Raw genomic sequence first — 17,250 nt, 5'->3', positions numbered from 1 at the left:
GTGGTAAATTCCTAAAACCTTTGAGGTGGTTGGCTAGCCTAGTAGTCAAGAGCGCTGGGCCAATAAACAACAAACTGCCTCTAATCCCTGAGCTGACGAGGTGAAGAATCAATTTAGTTCTGTCCTTGAGCAAGGCAGTTAACCCAAATTGCTCATGTGGACCACAGGAGGAGTAGCTTCAGCTTCTGTAACAGCTAATGAGATTCTAATAAAAACCCAAACCTAGGTTGCAGTAAATAAGAAAGTGTTCTTAGTGTACATACCTTGTAAAATAACAATAAAATACATTATACATCCCTACTATTTCCTTTCATTACAATGTATAGGGACAAGAGTTGTTCATCACCACATTAGCAGAACCACAGTAAAACCATGGACAAAGTTTATATCCATGGCCCACATGGTCAAGAAAAACTCCTGTCTCTGCACATGAATCCTTGGCATGTTTTCCTGCTCTCCTACCCAGAAGAAGGCAGGGTGCCAGGTGGTGGCAGTGAGGGGGGCACCTCTCAATGGCACCCGCCACTTACATAACAGAGCACATCTGGTGAGCAGATTGAACTGTTGGAAGGGCCTTTTGTGTCACCCACCCATGCTTGATTTTTTTGTCTGTGTAAACGTTCAACTGAAGTTGTCTCAAGACAATTCATTGGCTCTCTACTGATGAATCAAAAAATTCATACAGTATAGATGGACAGAGAGGCTGAGAGAAAGATTGTGATAATGTGATGATTGTACTAACCAAGCACGGTAAGTGTGAGCAACAGGTTCTTGAAGAGAGAAGAGAAGCAGCTGATACACTTGTTCCTAGGTCTGGCCTCGATAGGCTCCAGGTGACTCTCGTGCATCCTCACCTCCACTTGTTTAGGCATGATGCTGGTACTGTGTCAAGGAGAAAGAGGGAGATTGAGAGAAAGACGGAGAGTTTGTAAATAAAATATACATAATGAGTGTTTGACAGGCTCTAGTGTAATGCAAAGCAATAAATATACACATGATCAAAGCATGAACCCCTGGAACTGTCCTCATACTTTAAGTGTGAGGAGACTGGTTTAAATAGTCTCTCTCCAAAGTAAAACAAATGAGCAATCCCCAAATGCAAATCTGCTTTTACATTTCTAGCATTGTACTGTAAAGCATTAAAGGATATTTGCTCAGGCTATACTGGTAGCGACACTCTCTTACAGTTATTTACTCTTGTGCAATACTCACTTTTAGACTGCTATTTATCTATTTTCAATAATTAAATTCCAGTTATGTGTGTTTTACATTATATATTATTTATGATTATGTAGGACCTTTGTTTTGTTTTGATACTGTTTGTGTTTGTCTGGACGCACCCAACAGAAGCAGTGCTCCTAATTCCATTGCAGGGCTACACAATGACAATTAAGTATTTCTATTCTACTCTATTTCTATTTTAGAATATATTTCTTGCCTAGCAGGTTGTCATGGCAATATTGCCCAGCGTGAACTTAACAGCCAACATATAGGAGGATTGGTTGAACTATTGATTCAAAAAATCTGAGTTCCCTCAGAGGCAGACAGACATTCTAAAAAAAAATAAACCTTTAAATGAGAATGTTATGTTTTGGAGACTTTGATCGGTTATTGACAAGGTCTCGTCATCTGAAGCAGAATGTTAGCATTGTTGAAGCACATCAAAACATATTGTAACATATTGTAACATATTGTGCATCATATTTTTGTAACATGCCAAGAGCATTGTTGGACAACATTTTGTTGAAAATGGAAGACATAGGAAAATGTAGAGACATGCTTGGCAAGTCATCCATCACTGACACATCCTCTTATCAATACTTTAAAATCTGTGGTTGAAATGTTCACTTTAAATCAGGAGCTGTCAGATGTCCAGACTTGCATTCACTTGGCAAACTAAAATACTGGATAGTTCAATTAATCTCAAAATATTATATGTGTAATCTTGAGGCAAATGTTAACTAAATGTAGTCCTAAAAGACCTAAATGGATTATATCATGTTAATGACCTTCACCATTACTAGACCTTTATCAGTGGGTCCAACTTATCATTTACACATTATGCAGCATCAAAATAATCGGCATACAATCCAACATCATACAATCCAAAGCAGTTTATTTGAACATGGAAATTAACATTTAGCACAATTAGCATTAACAGCTCCCACCTTATACACCAGAAATCAAATGTACACAAATACAAATACTTACGAAACCACCAATAAAAGACAGGAAAAACACCAACTGAGTCCAAACTCTCTTGTGTGGTTGCCAGTGAAGTAGTTGTAAGGGTCTTTAATCATATACTGACTGCAGTATATGTATTCAACAGCCTAGAGGACAATGCTGGTTCCCCTAGGTATTGTCCACAGTCACTCTAAGTCTGACAGTCAAATTTACTTTATCAGGACAAAACATCTCTCCTTTTATAATGTTACATATTCTTTCTTCACCCAACTCTTCCCCATTCTATCATAATACGTGTGATATTTTCCATGATAGTACTTATATGATTTTTCCAACTTCTAAATATGCATAGGTTCCACTCACAATGGCCTTTAGGAACCGTAAAATAGCTGGAATAGGGCTTTTGAACACTAAAAGGGTATTTCTGGTCAAAGACTCCATTCCAGTTCCTTTTCAGTAGCCTGTCTATATAATATTGTTATGGTCACAGATAATATGTGGGAAGACCAAATAGGATGGACACATTGTGTAGATGTTTTAAGTAACTAATTGAATGGGAAGTGTTTGCACATTAGACATTAAGTATATTTGAGTTGAGCTGTGAGTGTGTTAATTGGAAAAATGACAGAAGAGGCATCTGTAGAACTCTGTGTGGAGAAGGAAGACAATGATGTGCTGGAAAAGAGGGGGACTGGTTGGCTAGAAATACTAAAATCTTTGTTTCTTAGTTAATACATCTGAATTATGTCATTCCCAGACCACTATCTCCAGCAATTTGTGTGAAAAACATCTTTAGCATTTCACTTAAACACCAGTGAAGTATCTCACAGAGAGAATATTGTGTTATATGCTGCTTACCATAAGCCCATTGACTCTATTCAGGAAGCATGGCAGTTAATACATTACAAAGAAGGACAAAAAGGAAACAAAATGAATCAGTGATTCTGAACTTTGACCGTGCCCCATGGGCTTAGCAGTAGCACAGTCACAAATACACAGAGGGTGTCCTAGTCCCCTCAATAGACTTCAGTTCTTCACATCCTTACCCTCATGGACACAGACAGCTGAAAGGACTTGACATAGACTTCTACATCGTCATCATTTCTCAAGTCTTAACAGAGTAACAGTAGAAAGAAGGAATGATGGAACACAGAAAATGTGTGATGTAACTACAATAATATATTCTGTCCTCAGACCAAGCCAACGTATTGATGGCTTATTCTACATTATAATGTGGGTTTGTTTTGCCCCATAGAAAGCCTTTGTTTGGACACACCGGCATATACACACATGCACACACAACACACACATGTACACGCATTCACACACATGAGAAGGTGTAAGAAGTGGGTTCTCAGCCTCTATAATGATGTGTTTATGTCTTGACTATAGGATGAAGCAGCTGGCTTGCTTCCAGACAAGCAGATGGAGTGAAGACTCCCACTTATTATTTTGTGCTACCTGCCTGTGAAATGCAGAAAGGACATGTAAACACCAGGCACACGCCTGAATTAGTCATCATCACCTAAGTTCGTTTTTCTTTTGGTAGTTGGGAGAAAAGCTATACTAATTAGAAGGACATATAGTAAAAATAGACATTATTTGACACAAAGTAATCTTGAGGGATCTGTGTGAAGACATTTAATTACATTTTCTTATTTCGTTTCTTTATATTTAGAACAAGTGTGAGGGGGAAATGAGGAGCAGTGTCAAGGAGGCAGGAAATAATTCCATTGTGATTAACTATGAATGGTGCTCACATTCATTTTTATGTCACACAGAGCTAATGCAAGATTGGAAAAGTACAGACAAAAGAAATCAGATACAGCAGAATAACTAGTAAATTTGACCAAGTTACAATTTATAGTAACCGTTACGGCTCAGCAATAGGCTACTAAATCCACCTTCTTATGCTTTCTCTCCCTATACATCTGTTTATCTCTTTTTCTCCTCACGAATTCCTACTCTAATCTCCTCAACTCCTCTCTAATAGAATATAGTGTAAACCAGCTAATCTGAGCTCAAAGACCCAGCAAAGTAACTGAGTTACAGAACAGTAGCTGGAGGCTGAAGCCCATGTGACGGGAAAGTGTCAGTCAACTGTGAATTTACTCACTGTGAACTCAAGTAACATTCATGTGTATGTTTACCAGTGAAGCTCTAACATTATGTTCAGTACTGGGACATTGATATACCCTGCTCAGGTTGAATCTGAGTTTAATTCAACTTCACTGGGGGCAAGTTCATTTTCAGCACAAAACACCCATTCCTTGTACATCTGACCTGTCAAATCTGTGTCTCCGGGTTCAGTATCTTACATCCATATCACTATCATTTTGGCACAGTTATCTTCGCATTTGTATTTTTAGAAAATATTGGGAAAAGATTACTTTAAAGACTATTCAATATACTGCCTATCCCTGTACTCCACATAGGAGTGCATTGTCACACAAAAGTGCTGTATTTGCAATCATAAAAAGGTTATTGGCTTCACTGATTATGAGGTTGGTGTGGTAGAAACCTCAGGTTGGAAAGGTGATATACCATTGTGGGACATAAAAAAGTGAGCATCCCCTTTCTGTTTCCGTTTAGATCCACTTTAATGAGTTGAAGGTGGAACCACCTCAACCTGGTGTTATTTCTCCAATCCAATCACAATGTGGCTAATGCCATGTGAACACACCTTTAGGCCAATGCACTCTCTCTTTTCAGGCAGAGACAATACTTTTATATAGTGCATCATTATTTAAAACACTACATCACACTTCTGATCTTTTATATAAGTCAGTGTTCTTTAGCTTGACTTTTGTCGCACTCAGCATAAACTATTATGACAATAAACCTGTCTGTTTATATGAAATGCATTTAGAAGATGCATTAGAGAAGCAAAAACCTCTCAGCATTGCCCAACAGCACATCAGAGACAACAGCAGCCCACAAATGCCCCTTTAATCAATCAACAATAGGATCAATCTGCCAGAGATCAAAAGAGATGAGCAGAGGAATGCAGGAATGCACTTACCTCATGTCTCGTGCAATCGAGGTGAGTGCTCTGTACATCAACCAAAGTTAGACAATCTTCCGCCTCAGGCTAGGCTATATACAGTAGAAGGCACCAGTCAATAGAAAAACAAGGTGGAATCACTGCTGTCTCATCAGTCACTGTCGTAGGTACATCAGAAGACAACCAACCCCAGTACACCGGCCTTTTGGATGCTACGACTAGATGTTCCCAAAAACTCAGCCACACTTCACAGAAGGCCACCAGTAGCTCCTGTTCAGCATCCAGAGAGAGAAGGGCATCCGGCCAGAGTCCCTGTGACCAGTAATATCGTCAGTGCTGATATCTGTCACTGTGTGACCAGTACTACCGTCAGTGCTGATATCTGTCACTATGTGACCAGTACTACCGTCAGTGCTGATATCTGTCACTACCGTTGAAGTGAACCAGTGGAACCACATACATTTCCTCACACTAGACACACACACCACCCAGGGGCTGGAGGGAGGAGTCAACAGCCTGCTTTTAGAATGAAAATTCCTCAGGGTGTTCCTTCATGTGATTCCTACTTGCCCTCCGTAATCCCCCCTAGGAAGCATGCTGTAATATGGTCTCCTGTGTACTTTGGATAGGCCAGCAGGAGCAACTGGGATAAATGCTGCTGGAGTGATAAGCTTGCTAATGGCACCGGATGGTCAGTGCATCTGCAAAGCGGATCCCTTTGTAGATGGGAGTGATGTCTAACTAAATGTTAAACAGAATGCTAATGTTGTCATGGTCAGAAGATAATAAAAGTGTTTTCCTGAAATGTGGAGGTCACAGGGGGTTAGCTTGAAACAGTGTTCCACATATAACACAGCAGGATTTATTTTATCATCATGATTACTGATACATTTTCACATTGCTTTCAGAATGAAAGCTCTTATCTCAGTGAAAGTAGAAGACCTTCACAGTTCACGGTCATTGCCGTCATACTGGTTTGTCTCATTCCTCCCAATAGCAAGAGATTTCCCAACCTATAGAGATCTACCTAATCATTCTAATAAAGGAAATGTGTTGGAAAGCTATTTCCTCTCCCAGACCAATAACCAACAGTCCAACAAAGGCCAGAGGAATGCCATCACTCCCAACAGAGGTTGTGGCATGAGAAATCACTCATCCCATATGTCTGGAAATGTCATACTCTTTCAAAGAGCTTTCACTCAGAGAGGAATTAGACCATTTTGAAGAAGGGGGAGAAGGGGATACGGGGGTCACACCACCACTACCAAGCCAAAAGAGAAGCCTGTGAGGGCTGAAGTGGAGGGAGGGGGCAGCCATCCCTGCTCTTGGCTGGGACCATGTGAAGTTCTCTGCTTCCCCTCTTCTCCCTCTGAGGGGCTTTTGTTTTGCATGCAAACAGTGGTGTTGGCCCCAGTGGACTGGCAAAGTTCTGGGTCCAAGCTGGCAGGGGCTAGAAATGGAGGGAGGGGAAAGGGGGGTGTGTGTGTGTGTGGGGGGGGGGGGGGTCAGTGGGCATGTCCAGAATCCCATTGAGGACCACTGATGTCATTCCTATGCCCACCGTGGGAGAGCAGAGAAGAGGAGCAGAGAGAGGGGTGAAGCACCCCTTTCTACACCCCCCCAACCCCTCTGCAGTTCTCTTTATCCCGAATGAATGAATCTTTCAGAAGCGGCGAGCCATTGTGCGCCATAATCGACAGCGATTATCCCGATTTTATGCTGCCTTCCCGGGGCGAGGAGGTCCCCCGATCTCCGGCTTGGAGAGGGCCCGCGGTGTAGCCAGCACCCAGAGGAGTTGTCCTAGCAACACACTGCACCCCGGAGAAGGGGAAGAGGGATGAGAGAGGAAGCTCGCTGACTGCTGTGCACACACTGACCGCACAAATACACACACAAGCACACACACACAAGCACACACACACACTTGATAGATTAACGGAGGCAGCGGCCTTCTTAGATTCTCATTGAAACAAAGGAAAGTACAGCCTTAAAGAGCAATGAGTAATAGAGCCATCAAGTACACTTTTAGGCTGCTGGAGCAACCTTTCAAGCAGCTTTGAACACACAACAGCTTAACTTGTTTTTCCCACACAGCCTTGCTCATATACAAAATAACCATCCCAATTCAAATCTGCACACTACAGTACAACACTACTTCACACCGTACAAAACAGGCAAATGTCTGTAAAGAGAGGTTCTGTTGTGAATCTATATTGTGATTCCAGAGGTTACGTTTTAGATCAGTCCACTGTGCTTCTGGTTGGACTACATTTAGTGCCAGGGAGGGACAGGGAGATTTAAGTAGGACTGTCATTTCCCAGTGAGTTCAAGAGGCCAGATGCCCAGTTTGGAACATCATGATATGACTGTAAGATGGAGATAATGGGAGCTGGTCCAGGCAGCCTCCAGATATCTCTTCCCCCTTAAAGGGCCCCTCAGCCACTTACCATGCAGTGGGAATGGGAGTTGGGATCATCTACAGGCCTGGATGGCTGTGAAAAAATTTGCTTAAATGAACCTCTTGGCAAACACAAGGTTGTGTCCTGCATAGTAAGAGTGAGATCAATTCTACAATGAGGAGAACGGGGCAAAGTTGTTACCAAGCCTTCAGTATGTCTTTTAGGGTGGATGGGTGGATTGTGTGAATTGATTTTGTGACGTTTATATGGTCGGTCATTCAGAGACTGCTTCATATTACGTCTTAGAGCCGATACTGATTCATATGTGTAAAATATAATATTGGGTCCGACTTGCAAAGTCCCCAGGTTCAGTCTTGCGTTGATGGCAGTATGATACTAACAGCATCACTTTCTACTGAACAATTCAAGCTATGTACCAAATCAATTTTGGCTATCCCAATCTTCAGAATCTTAAACTTTACTTTTATTTTTAAACAGTTCAATTGAGCCCCAGTAACATTACTAGTAGAATTAAAATCTAGTTAACATTAGAGTTCAAACTATTCAATTGAGTAGGCATAATTCTGCAACATCATCTCGCACAACTGTTCCAGACAAAGCTATTGACGCTATACAAATGGATAGAGTACAGAGCCTATGTTATAATATTTTTGGTTGCATCCCAAATTAATGGATGTATGCTGAAATGTGTATCCAACTAACATTTCTGTGAAATTTTCTCTTTTTTTAGGAAGCAAACAATGGTTTTCAGTGATCAACCAGAACAATCAGAACAACAACACTCCAGGTTAGCCAATACATGGCTGCATTTGGGTGAGCAGCACTACCTCCACTGACTTAAAAGTTCTGACTTTCCTGACTCCAAAGTTCTGACTCCCCTGACTCCAAATTACAACAAGTGATCAGACCAATTAAAATCAATCATGCCTTGTCAATTTTATATTCATATTATTTGTTATATACTGTATATAGCTCCAGAAAAAAGTAAGAAACCACTGCACCTTTCTATTTCCTTTCCAAAAAGATGAAAAGGAAAGTTTTGAGTGATGAACAGAAGTTTTCAATTTGCAGTGGTCTCTTAATATTTTTTTTTTAATTCAACCCTTCTGTTCCTCACTCAAAACCTTCAGTGGTCTCTTAATTATTTCCGGAGCTGTATATATATATATAAATATATTCGATTTTCCGGTGCTGTATATATAAGTTAGATTTATTTGTAATCAATGCCACTGTTTCTCCAAAACCTGACATCTTTTATTGTATGACTATCTGTGTGAGTCTGTCTATGTGTTCCAGGTTTGTGTAGATTAGTCGACAAAGACAGTAAAACCTCAGAAATTGTTCCCCATAAGGATTTTCTGCCAGTCCCTAGTAGAAAAAAGGCAATTTCCAGTTGAGAAGTTGGGTATAGAGTGAAACTTAAAATCGGGGAGGAATTAAGGGTCAGGTTTAGGGTTAGGCATTAAGGCAAGGTTAAGTTTAGGGAGAAAGGTTGTTACACTTTTTTAGAATTTTTTAGAAATTTCCAAAAATATTGTTTTCACAGTAATTTTAAGCTGGGCGACCAAGAGTGAAATTAAAGTGATTAGAGTTGGCCGTTGCTGTAATTCAGCTAATGTCCACAAAGCAGGAGCAAATTTGGAATATCCCCTTAAAGCAGTTAATCTGCATTATAAATCCTGGCAAATTCTTTGGGGCCGCAGGCTGGCCGAGTAGGGAAGATCATTGGGCCTGGTAACAAAGGGTTTCTCATTCTTACAAGGTGTATGTCTATGGCATGTAACACAACGGATTAGGGTTCCCCAATGTTTTCTTTTTGCTGTGATAGAAAATAATTTTTTTAATGATAATTGTTATTTCACAGAGTTTTATGAGGTGCTTTAGTGAGGGTAGAGAAATATAACCACCTGACGCTGCTCTCATGCTATCTCGACCCTGCTATCCGAGAGTGAGAGAGCTGTGTGCTTAGAGAGACAGTCCAGTGATTGGGTTCCAAAATCACATAAAAGACTAATCATTCCCCCCAATAATGCCATTAGATAGTGGTTAAGTGAAAAAACTACAGTGACATGCAAATATAACTTACAGTAATAACACCACTTCTGGTTTCCTCTGTTTATACCTGGTTATAAGATTCCTTTCTCCACTTTCCATTGTCCACTTATTGTGGCCACATCCTCAGACATATGTACTGTAGATGATATAAAGACATATTTTGATTTGCTTGTGAATTTCTCTTCCTGGCCACGTACAGAGATATTCAAGGATTGAATTGCACTGAGAAAAAACATTTTAATACCATTCAACAATGTGTCCAGGAACAGGGGCTCAATAATATGGGTAAGATGAGAGCAACGGAAGCCTATTTTCACCAGGTATTAAAAAGCCTTCTGTGAGAGCGACTGCTTCTTCTCTAATTGTTGGTCTTTTCAAATCGTACAAAATACAGTGTGTCACAGCTCTTTCTATGCTACTTATATACCTCGCTCATCAACTTCCCCAGCCTGGGCTGCCTTTAAATGGATGGGTTTACGGATCTCTTTCTAAGGCTCCACATGAGATGTTGAACAGTTTCCCTGTGAGGCACGGTCCACATCCTGGTGACGAGGCATGACTGAACCATATGTGCTTCTGCGTGTGTGTGTGTCCCAGTGCAGCACAACACAGAGGTTAGGCCTTTGTTTGGGCCACCTCTTTGTACCCATAATTAGACTGGGATTAGAAGACCTTCTGGGAATCAGGAGGCCAGTGATGTTACTCCACTATGTGTTTGTGTGTGTGTGTACGTGTGGCCTCTGTAATGACATTGTTAACAGGTCATTATGGTACGGAGGGATCGCCAGCACAAGACAGAGGCAGAGTAGGCTGATTCCTGGAGTTAAGGGAATAAGAGTGAAAGAGATATTGAGCGGTTGAATTCTGATTGTCTGAGTGAACATGATAAGTCATCTTTACTCACACTCGAGAGAATCCCCATAAAGCACGGATGAGGTAATGCCCTCTATTGCCGAACCTATTCCGATCCTTGTGGATGACAGGTTTGCTTTGCTATGACCTCCACCATAACATTTGAAGCAGGTCTAAATGGCTGCATACTTGTTGAGCTAAAATTGCCCAAAATGCACTAGGCTCACTGACTTTGCAATGCTGAATATACTTCTATGAAAATGATAAGCTGAGGAAATGGAGGTAAGTCGGTTCCATGCATTGCTCATAGTTAACTCAATTTCAATCAGGTGAATGACCATCACATCTGAGTCTGTAAATCAATTGAGAGAGTGAATGGAATTCATCCAGAGAGTGCATGAATGAGTGAATTTATAAATTTCAATTCACCTTAATTATTTTATCTTTAGAATGCTCTCCTTCCTATTGTTATTCTGTCACACATCCTTTCCAATTTTCCCTCCCATGTTATTCTACTGTCAATTTTTCTTTCTTTTTCTTTCTCAACTCCCTCGCCCTGCTCTCACTCTTTCTCCCATACTTAAAGAATCAAATTAAAAATAAAATATTTTCATTTACATTTCTCACACTTCTCTCCCCTTACAGTTTTTTAGGGTCCGATGCTGCTGTCAGCTTGTGGTTTTGTTGGCCCAAAGACACCAGGAGGATTTGGTTTCTGGACTGCTCACACCTCCCTTTATTTCTCTCTCTCTCCAACCCCCTCCATCTCTTCTCCTAACTCCCACCACCTCTACTCTTTCCCTTATCTGTGGATGAAAGGCTCTCGACGCTGCAGAACGAAAGGTTAGCTGGAAAAAGGACATAATCAGAGTTTTCTCTTGTTGCACCTGTTCTTTCTCCTTTTCTCCCAGTGCCTAATTCTATGCACTTAATCAGATAGGGGCTACGTTCTTACTCTAGAGCACCTCTTTCTAGTTATTGCTAAATCAGAGAGGGGCTGCATTCCAGCTCTATTCTTGTCTCTTTCCTCTTATTCCTCTTGTCTTCCACATCCCTGCGTTCATGCTTGCTGGGTATGAGGCAGTGCCGCTATCATTAGCAGCGGCACATCTGTTTAACAGAGTGGCCTGTTCGGTAGAGAGGAAAGGAGCGCTGCTTTTGATGGCTTCAGTCCGATCCCCACAGGAGCTCATTAAATCAGGAAGGCAGGCAGGCCGGCAGGCCCACCCAACCCCCAACCACACCCGCTACAATGCACAGATTTATTGGAACGAGAGAGAAGGAGCAAATGAAAGTGTGAAAAAGGGACGATGAGATAGATGGGTGGAAGAGGGGGTAGGAGAAAGAGAACGAGAGGGGGAGGAGACAATGAGGGATGGTGTGAGTGTTAAAGGGGAGGGAAAGAGGCAGAGAAAGAGGGCGATGGGAGGTGGAGACAAGGCAAAGAGAGAAGGGGAAATGGGAGTGGTCTTGTGGAAGGTTTAACGGTAGGGGCCAAATAAAACTATCGATTGAATTGGAGATTGAATATGCACAGTTTTTGTTTGTGAGAGGGACAGAGTCTGGAAACACATCAGTTGCTTACAGAAGAAACTAACACCTATGTTAGGGAGCTCACAGTGTCAAATGCCATTGTCACGCTTACAAAACAATACATCATTCATACACTACTAGGCTCAAATGCCACATACTGGCATGTGCAGACATGAAAACGAATGCATGTACAGACACACACGCATGTTTTAGTCTTTATTATCCTTTTGGGGACAATTAAAAATAACATTATCACTCAGAATCATATTTTCCCTAACCCTAAACCTAACTGTAAACCACAATTATAATTTTTACTCTAAACATAACCTACGCAGCAGGTGTTCAAAGAAAAAAATTGCTTGCCGGATCTTTTTCCGATTTCTCCTGATATCCTTACTTTCAATTTTGGGGATGGCATGAGGAATGCCATAAACCAACTCCTAAGACAAACATAGCTTAATTCAACAGCGGTACCAGCAATGTTCACACAATATCAAACGTTCCTTCTTTACTATCCTTGTAGGGCATTTATAGTCTTCACAGTAATTGTAAAAACAAGGGCACACCATGTCAACAACATACATGTAGTCATAAATCTCCTCCAGTCTGGCCCAGGGCATTTAGGTGAAGGTCTTGCAATCTCTCTGTTGTAGCCCCGGATTTGCCAATAAGAGGACTATGGGTGATGGATGGCCTTTTACTAATTAAACACTGCAGTCTGTGTAGGGGAACTCAGTCATAGGATCACCCTTCAGACCTAGCTCAACTCTCTTCTCCCCACAGTGTCTCCAGTTCCCTACAACCCATGAATTAAGAGACAGCATTACTCCACACTGACACACACACACCCACACACACCCACACACACCCACACACACCCACACATTGACATGTAAATGACCTCATATATTGGCCGCACTCTGTTATTACTTGGCAAACAACTTAATGCCGACCAGTAGGTTCCACTACATCCTGAACCATCCACTGCAAAGGCTTCACAATGACCACCGAACGTCCTGATATCTTGGTGTAGACACACCGTGTTTATACAAACTTTACACATTATGTGCCACCATAGTTTCAGTTACCTACTAGCTGCTCTGTGTACATACAGACTCTACCTACTGTAGACATGATATAATACTCAGCAAACAGCAAATACCACAATAGTTATACAAAAGGAACTGTCCAATGATATACTGAACTACAAACACGTGTACACTCTGATGAGAGGAATAGATGATGGCAATGAGGGCATTACATGTTCGTTTAGCATTTTGTCTGTAATACTGCGTTAGATAACATATTTAAACCAAGATGCCTATCAATCCCAGCTAGCCGTGTGGTGGGGTACGGTGTCAGGGAGGCAGGAGAGTGTGTCAGCAAGACTTAGCTGTCAACATTCCTCTTTTTCTCTATACAGTAGAGTTGATCTAATCTGCATCTTAACATCAAGGAATGTCAACTGGCAGACCAGAGCTTTATGACAACTCTTCCCCTTCCATTCAGTGCACACTGTTTGCTGAGTGTAGTTCTCTGTCTACTTAATCATCAGTTAAAAACACTCAAGAGGTTGCAAACAGTCTAGCAAGTATTCTGAACAGTGCTGCTCCCCTTGAGGCGTTGCTAGGACCACAATACATTTGGGTCCTACACCCCCCCCCGCCACACACGCCCCACCCGGGACAGAAAGTACAGGGTTTTGAATGTACACGCTAGCGGCCTACATGTTTACATTGTCATAATGCGCGATCGGAATTATAGATTAATAGATCAGGGGCTATCTTTTATTATTATTATTTTGTTCCATTTGAGATACAGGGCTATTCATAAAAGATGTGGGGCTATAGGCCCAGGCCTAACGACGCCACTGCTGCTCCCAATCCAGTAGGGGCAGGAAGTAGTGAGATTGGGTTGGCCAATAATGCTGAGTAAAGTTCAGAATTCCTGAACTTTCGTCCCGTCCTGATTACACCACACTTTACTTCACTTAATGGTCCTGCCCACTTTGAAAATAAAAAAGGCTACATTGTTTAATTGCCCCGTACAGAACCAGTAAAGGATCTGCCTGGTGAAAAACTTACTTCCAAAATATTATGTTAACTATGTTATTGAATGTGGCCAAAACATAAATCCAGTCTAGGACTTCTTCAATAAACAAAATATTGTTTTTAATGTAAAATTTTTGGCTGCATGTATACAGTGTGTGCATAATCTGTATGTAGAATCACTACCAATGAAGTTAAACCATCAAATTCCAGTGTTTGAAAGTCTTTAGATGTCATGGGGCACAAATCAGCAAATACATAACTTAATATACCATTTTCAGATACCCATTTTGGCACGACAAACACCACAACTAGCATGAAAAGAAAAGTGAAAGGGAGGTGATTTTACTCAAAGTCCGAAATGAAAGGTCATGTTTTATAAAAAACACTGAGTAGTTAAATTGCCCTTTTCGAACCACATCAAGCACAACAACCACTTGTTGTTCCTTTAGAACCAGTTCCGTCCGAACCGCATTCTAGCAGAAACATCTTAATTGAAAAACAATGCAAACACAAAACAAGTATAGTCCCTGGTTTACAGTTCATTGTTTTTCTTGCCTGGTCATTATTTGCTGCATGTTTTGTGAGACTAAATATCTTATCAGCCTGGAATGCTGTTGAGAGTGAAGGAGAAAAGGGTGCTTACTTGACAGAGCTGCTTCCCAACCAAGTCAATCATAATTACTTACATTTACATGTACTTGAACCCATCAGGGTCTGACACTCGCAAACATGTAATCCCCAATGCATGTGCAGGGAATCCTCTCAGAGTGCGTGAGTTTTGAGGAATAACACTGAAACTCCCCCAAATCCACAAGCCTGAGGTAATCCTGTATAAGAAAACAAAAATGCCTGGGATTCCCTGCTTTCTTCTGACAGGCTCACGGTGTGCTAAACTTGTTCTGGAGCAAATCTGAGTGATTCTGAAGTCCCATATTTAGACAGAAAGCAAGCCTTCTCTTGTCTGTTACATCAACGTAGGTGCTGTCACGTAATTCTTCAAAGCTGCATCCGACTACGTTAACTCTGTGTTTCAGCACAGGTCGGGGTTGATGCGAAACAATAGAGGCTGTGTGATTCAAGAGAGGGTGGGATGTTGATGGACACGTTAATATTGGAAGGCGTCAATGTTACTTGCTTAACGGTAATCGCTATACGGCAGCCCCGCAGAAAGATATGTTTACACACCTGAAGGAGACACGGCAATGAGGGTAGTTAAACCGGTGAGGTTGCAATCCAAGTAAAATTCAGTTTAAAATGTCAGCCAATAAGAGAACTATTCGCACCCCTTAATCAGGCCCTCTACGCTCAAACCATCAGACCAGCTTTCTACACCGCAGAAAAGAGCACATCCCTCTCATCAAAGTCTAACTGATGTTGAAACACAAGCAAACAAACCTTACTGTTGTACAACAGGTACACATAGGGAAACACATTACTTACTGATGTGGGACAGATACACCTAGGGAAACACACATTAGCAAAAGGCTTACATTTGTCCGGGAGGGCCCCAGACATCAAACGTTCTATAAGCAGTTCAAAGGGAGACAACGCATTTAGCAGCTCCCCGTCGCTTCTCGGATGCAATGTGGGTCCATGCATCTAACAATCCGCCCAAGACGACATGTTAAATAAGCACGCTTTAAACAGGCAGTGCAGTGGAGAAACAAGGCCTACTGTAGGTGGACAGATGGATGGATACATGGATAGATGGACAGATAGATAAATGAATGCAGGTCCTAATTAACCAGTGCATGGTGTAGTGAGCCAAGAAGCCGGGAACAAAACCCCTTCTGTGCTGGTTAGCCATTGAAGCGAGGCACTCTTGGAACACGCCACCCCTGCTGAAATAATGGTCCACTTTAGAGGCCTCCAAGTTAGTTCACAGGCCCCAGGGCTGGGAAACCGCCATAGCGCAGGGTTCACAAGAGGTTTTTTAATTGTTTCCTCTTGTTTTTTTTCTCGTGTCTTTTTTTCCTCTCTCCCTCTTTCTCCTCTTTTAGTTATGAAAAGGGGTCTGACAAACAGGCAATGAAGGGGATTGTTGTGTATTCCGCTGGAATAGCGGTGAGGTAAACAAAACAGGACTGTACGGTCCATCGGCTCGGGGATGGACAGAGGGTTGTAGGCGGGAAGGAGGGGAGAGTACGGGAGGTAGGCTGGGGTCTGAGGGATATGGAGGGATCGGGGAGCATTAAGGGAGAAGGGAGTTAGGGGAAAGGGGTGGGGGTCCTCCGGAAGGAGAGGGAGTTTGGTGCTAGGTGTCAAGGCTACTCTTCAGCATGCTGCCATTGTCCGTGGTGCTGAAGTTCTCATGCATGTCCCCCTTTTGGCTCCCGGAGTGTTTGAAAGTGATGGAGCTCTCTGCCATTAAGCGGACAAGTGGCAGCTCAGTTCTGCGCTCCCACAGCCTGGGCTATTTACATAGTCAAGAGAGACATTAATGCCCACCGATCCCCCTGAGCTGCACAAAGCAGCACACAAACCTGCCTCACCGGTCCATTACCAAACAAAATTGGGGATTTAGAGGATGGTAGGGAGTCATGGGGGTTTGAGAGACAAGGTAGGGGGGTGATGATGGGGGGTATGCTACTGACTTGGACCACAGTGTTTGGCAGGAATCTCGGGGGGATATATTTTTTTGACATATTATAACTTGTGGAATTTGCCTCCCACTGTCTACAATAGAGATGTACGTTATAAAACTCCAACCAATCTTCTGTGATCACCAACAACTTAAAAGGTACACAGTAAAATGAATTCTGACTGTGTTTATATTTAAAAACCCCTCCTAAATAAAATAACATCAAAGCTATCAATGCCATGTCCAATTGATGGCCAGTCTGTGTTGCGTATTGGGAACATTTGTTTGGATGAAGTCTTCCATTTGTTTATAATGATTCTTTAATGTGCTTTAATTACGATTATTTTCTTGCCCCACAATGGGGGATTGTTCTGGCATGGGCCAAGTTGCCAGAGATGGAACAAAAAAGCCCCCCACCCCCACCCGTTCCATTTCCCCATTCCTGCACCCCACTTCATCAACCCCTCTGTAGGCCCTTTCGTGATCCCCACCCCCACCCCCCACCCCCCCACTGACCTGAATTCTGTTGGACCGGGTGCCAAGGGGATCATGGGTGGTTTTGGGTTT

The 17,250-nt window shown here is 42.1% G+C and overlaps 1 protein-coding gene across 3 annotated transcripts in view; it reads right to left on the bottom strand.

The window, feature by feature from the left end:
* slc1a2b (solute carrier family 1 member 2b) overlaps positions 1 to 17,250 on the bottom strand; it is a 46,689-nt gene that overhangs the window by 16,067 nt on the left and 13,372 nt on the right. Inside the window, exons 1-2 of one of the 3 annotated variants that reach the window (XM_010883666.4) lie at positions 5,210 to 5,602; positions 743 to 882 (exon numbers count right to left, since the gene is read on the bottom strand). In XM_010883666.4, coding sequence (XP_010881968.1) covers positions 743 to 882; positions 5,210 to 5,247 — 178 coding nt within the window. In that variant the 5' untranslated portion in view covers positions 5,248 to 5,602. Of the gene's footprint in view, positions 1 to 742; positions 883 to 5,209; positions 5,603 to 17,250 lie in introns of those variants that run through there. The other 2 variants (XM_010883668.3, XM_010883667.4) reach the window with 2 other exon arrangements.

The sequence above is a fragment of the Esox lucius genome, chromosome 19, assembly GCF_011004845.1.
Source record: "Esox lucius isolate fEsoLuc1 chromosome 19, fEsoLuc1.pri, whole genome shotgun sequence".
NCBI classification, from domain to species: domain Eukaryota; kingdom Metazoa; phylum Chordata; class Actinopteri; order Esociformes; family Esocidae; genus Esox; species Esox lucius.
This window is presented reverse-complemented; position numbering and strand designations above follow the sequence as displayed.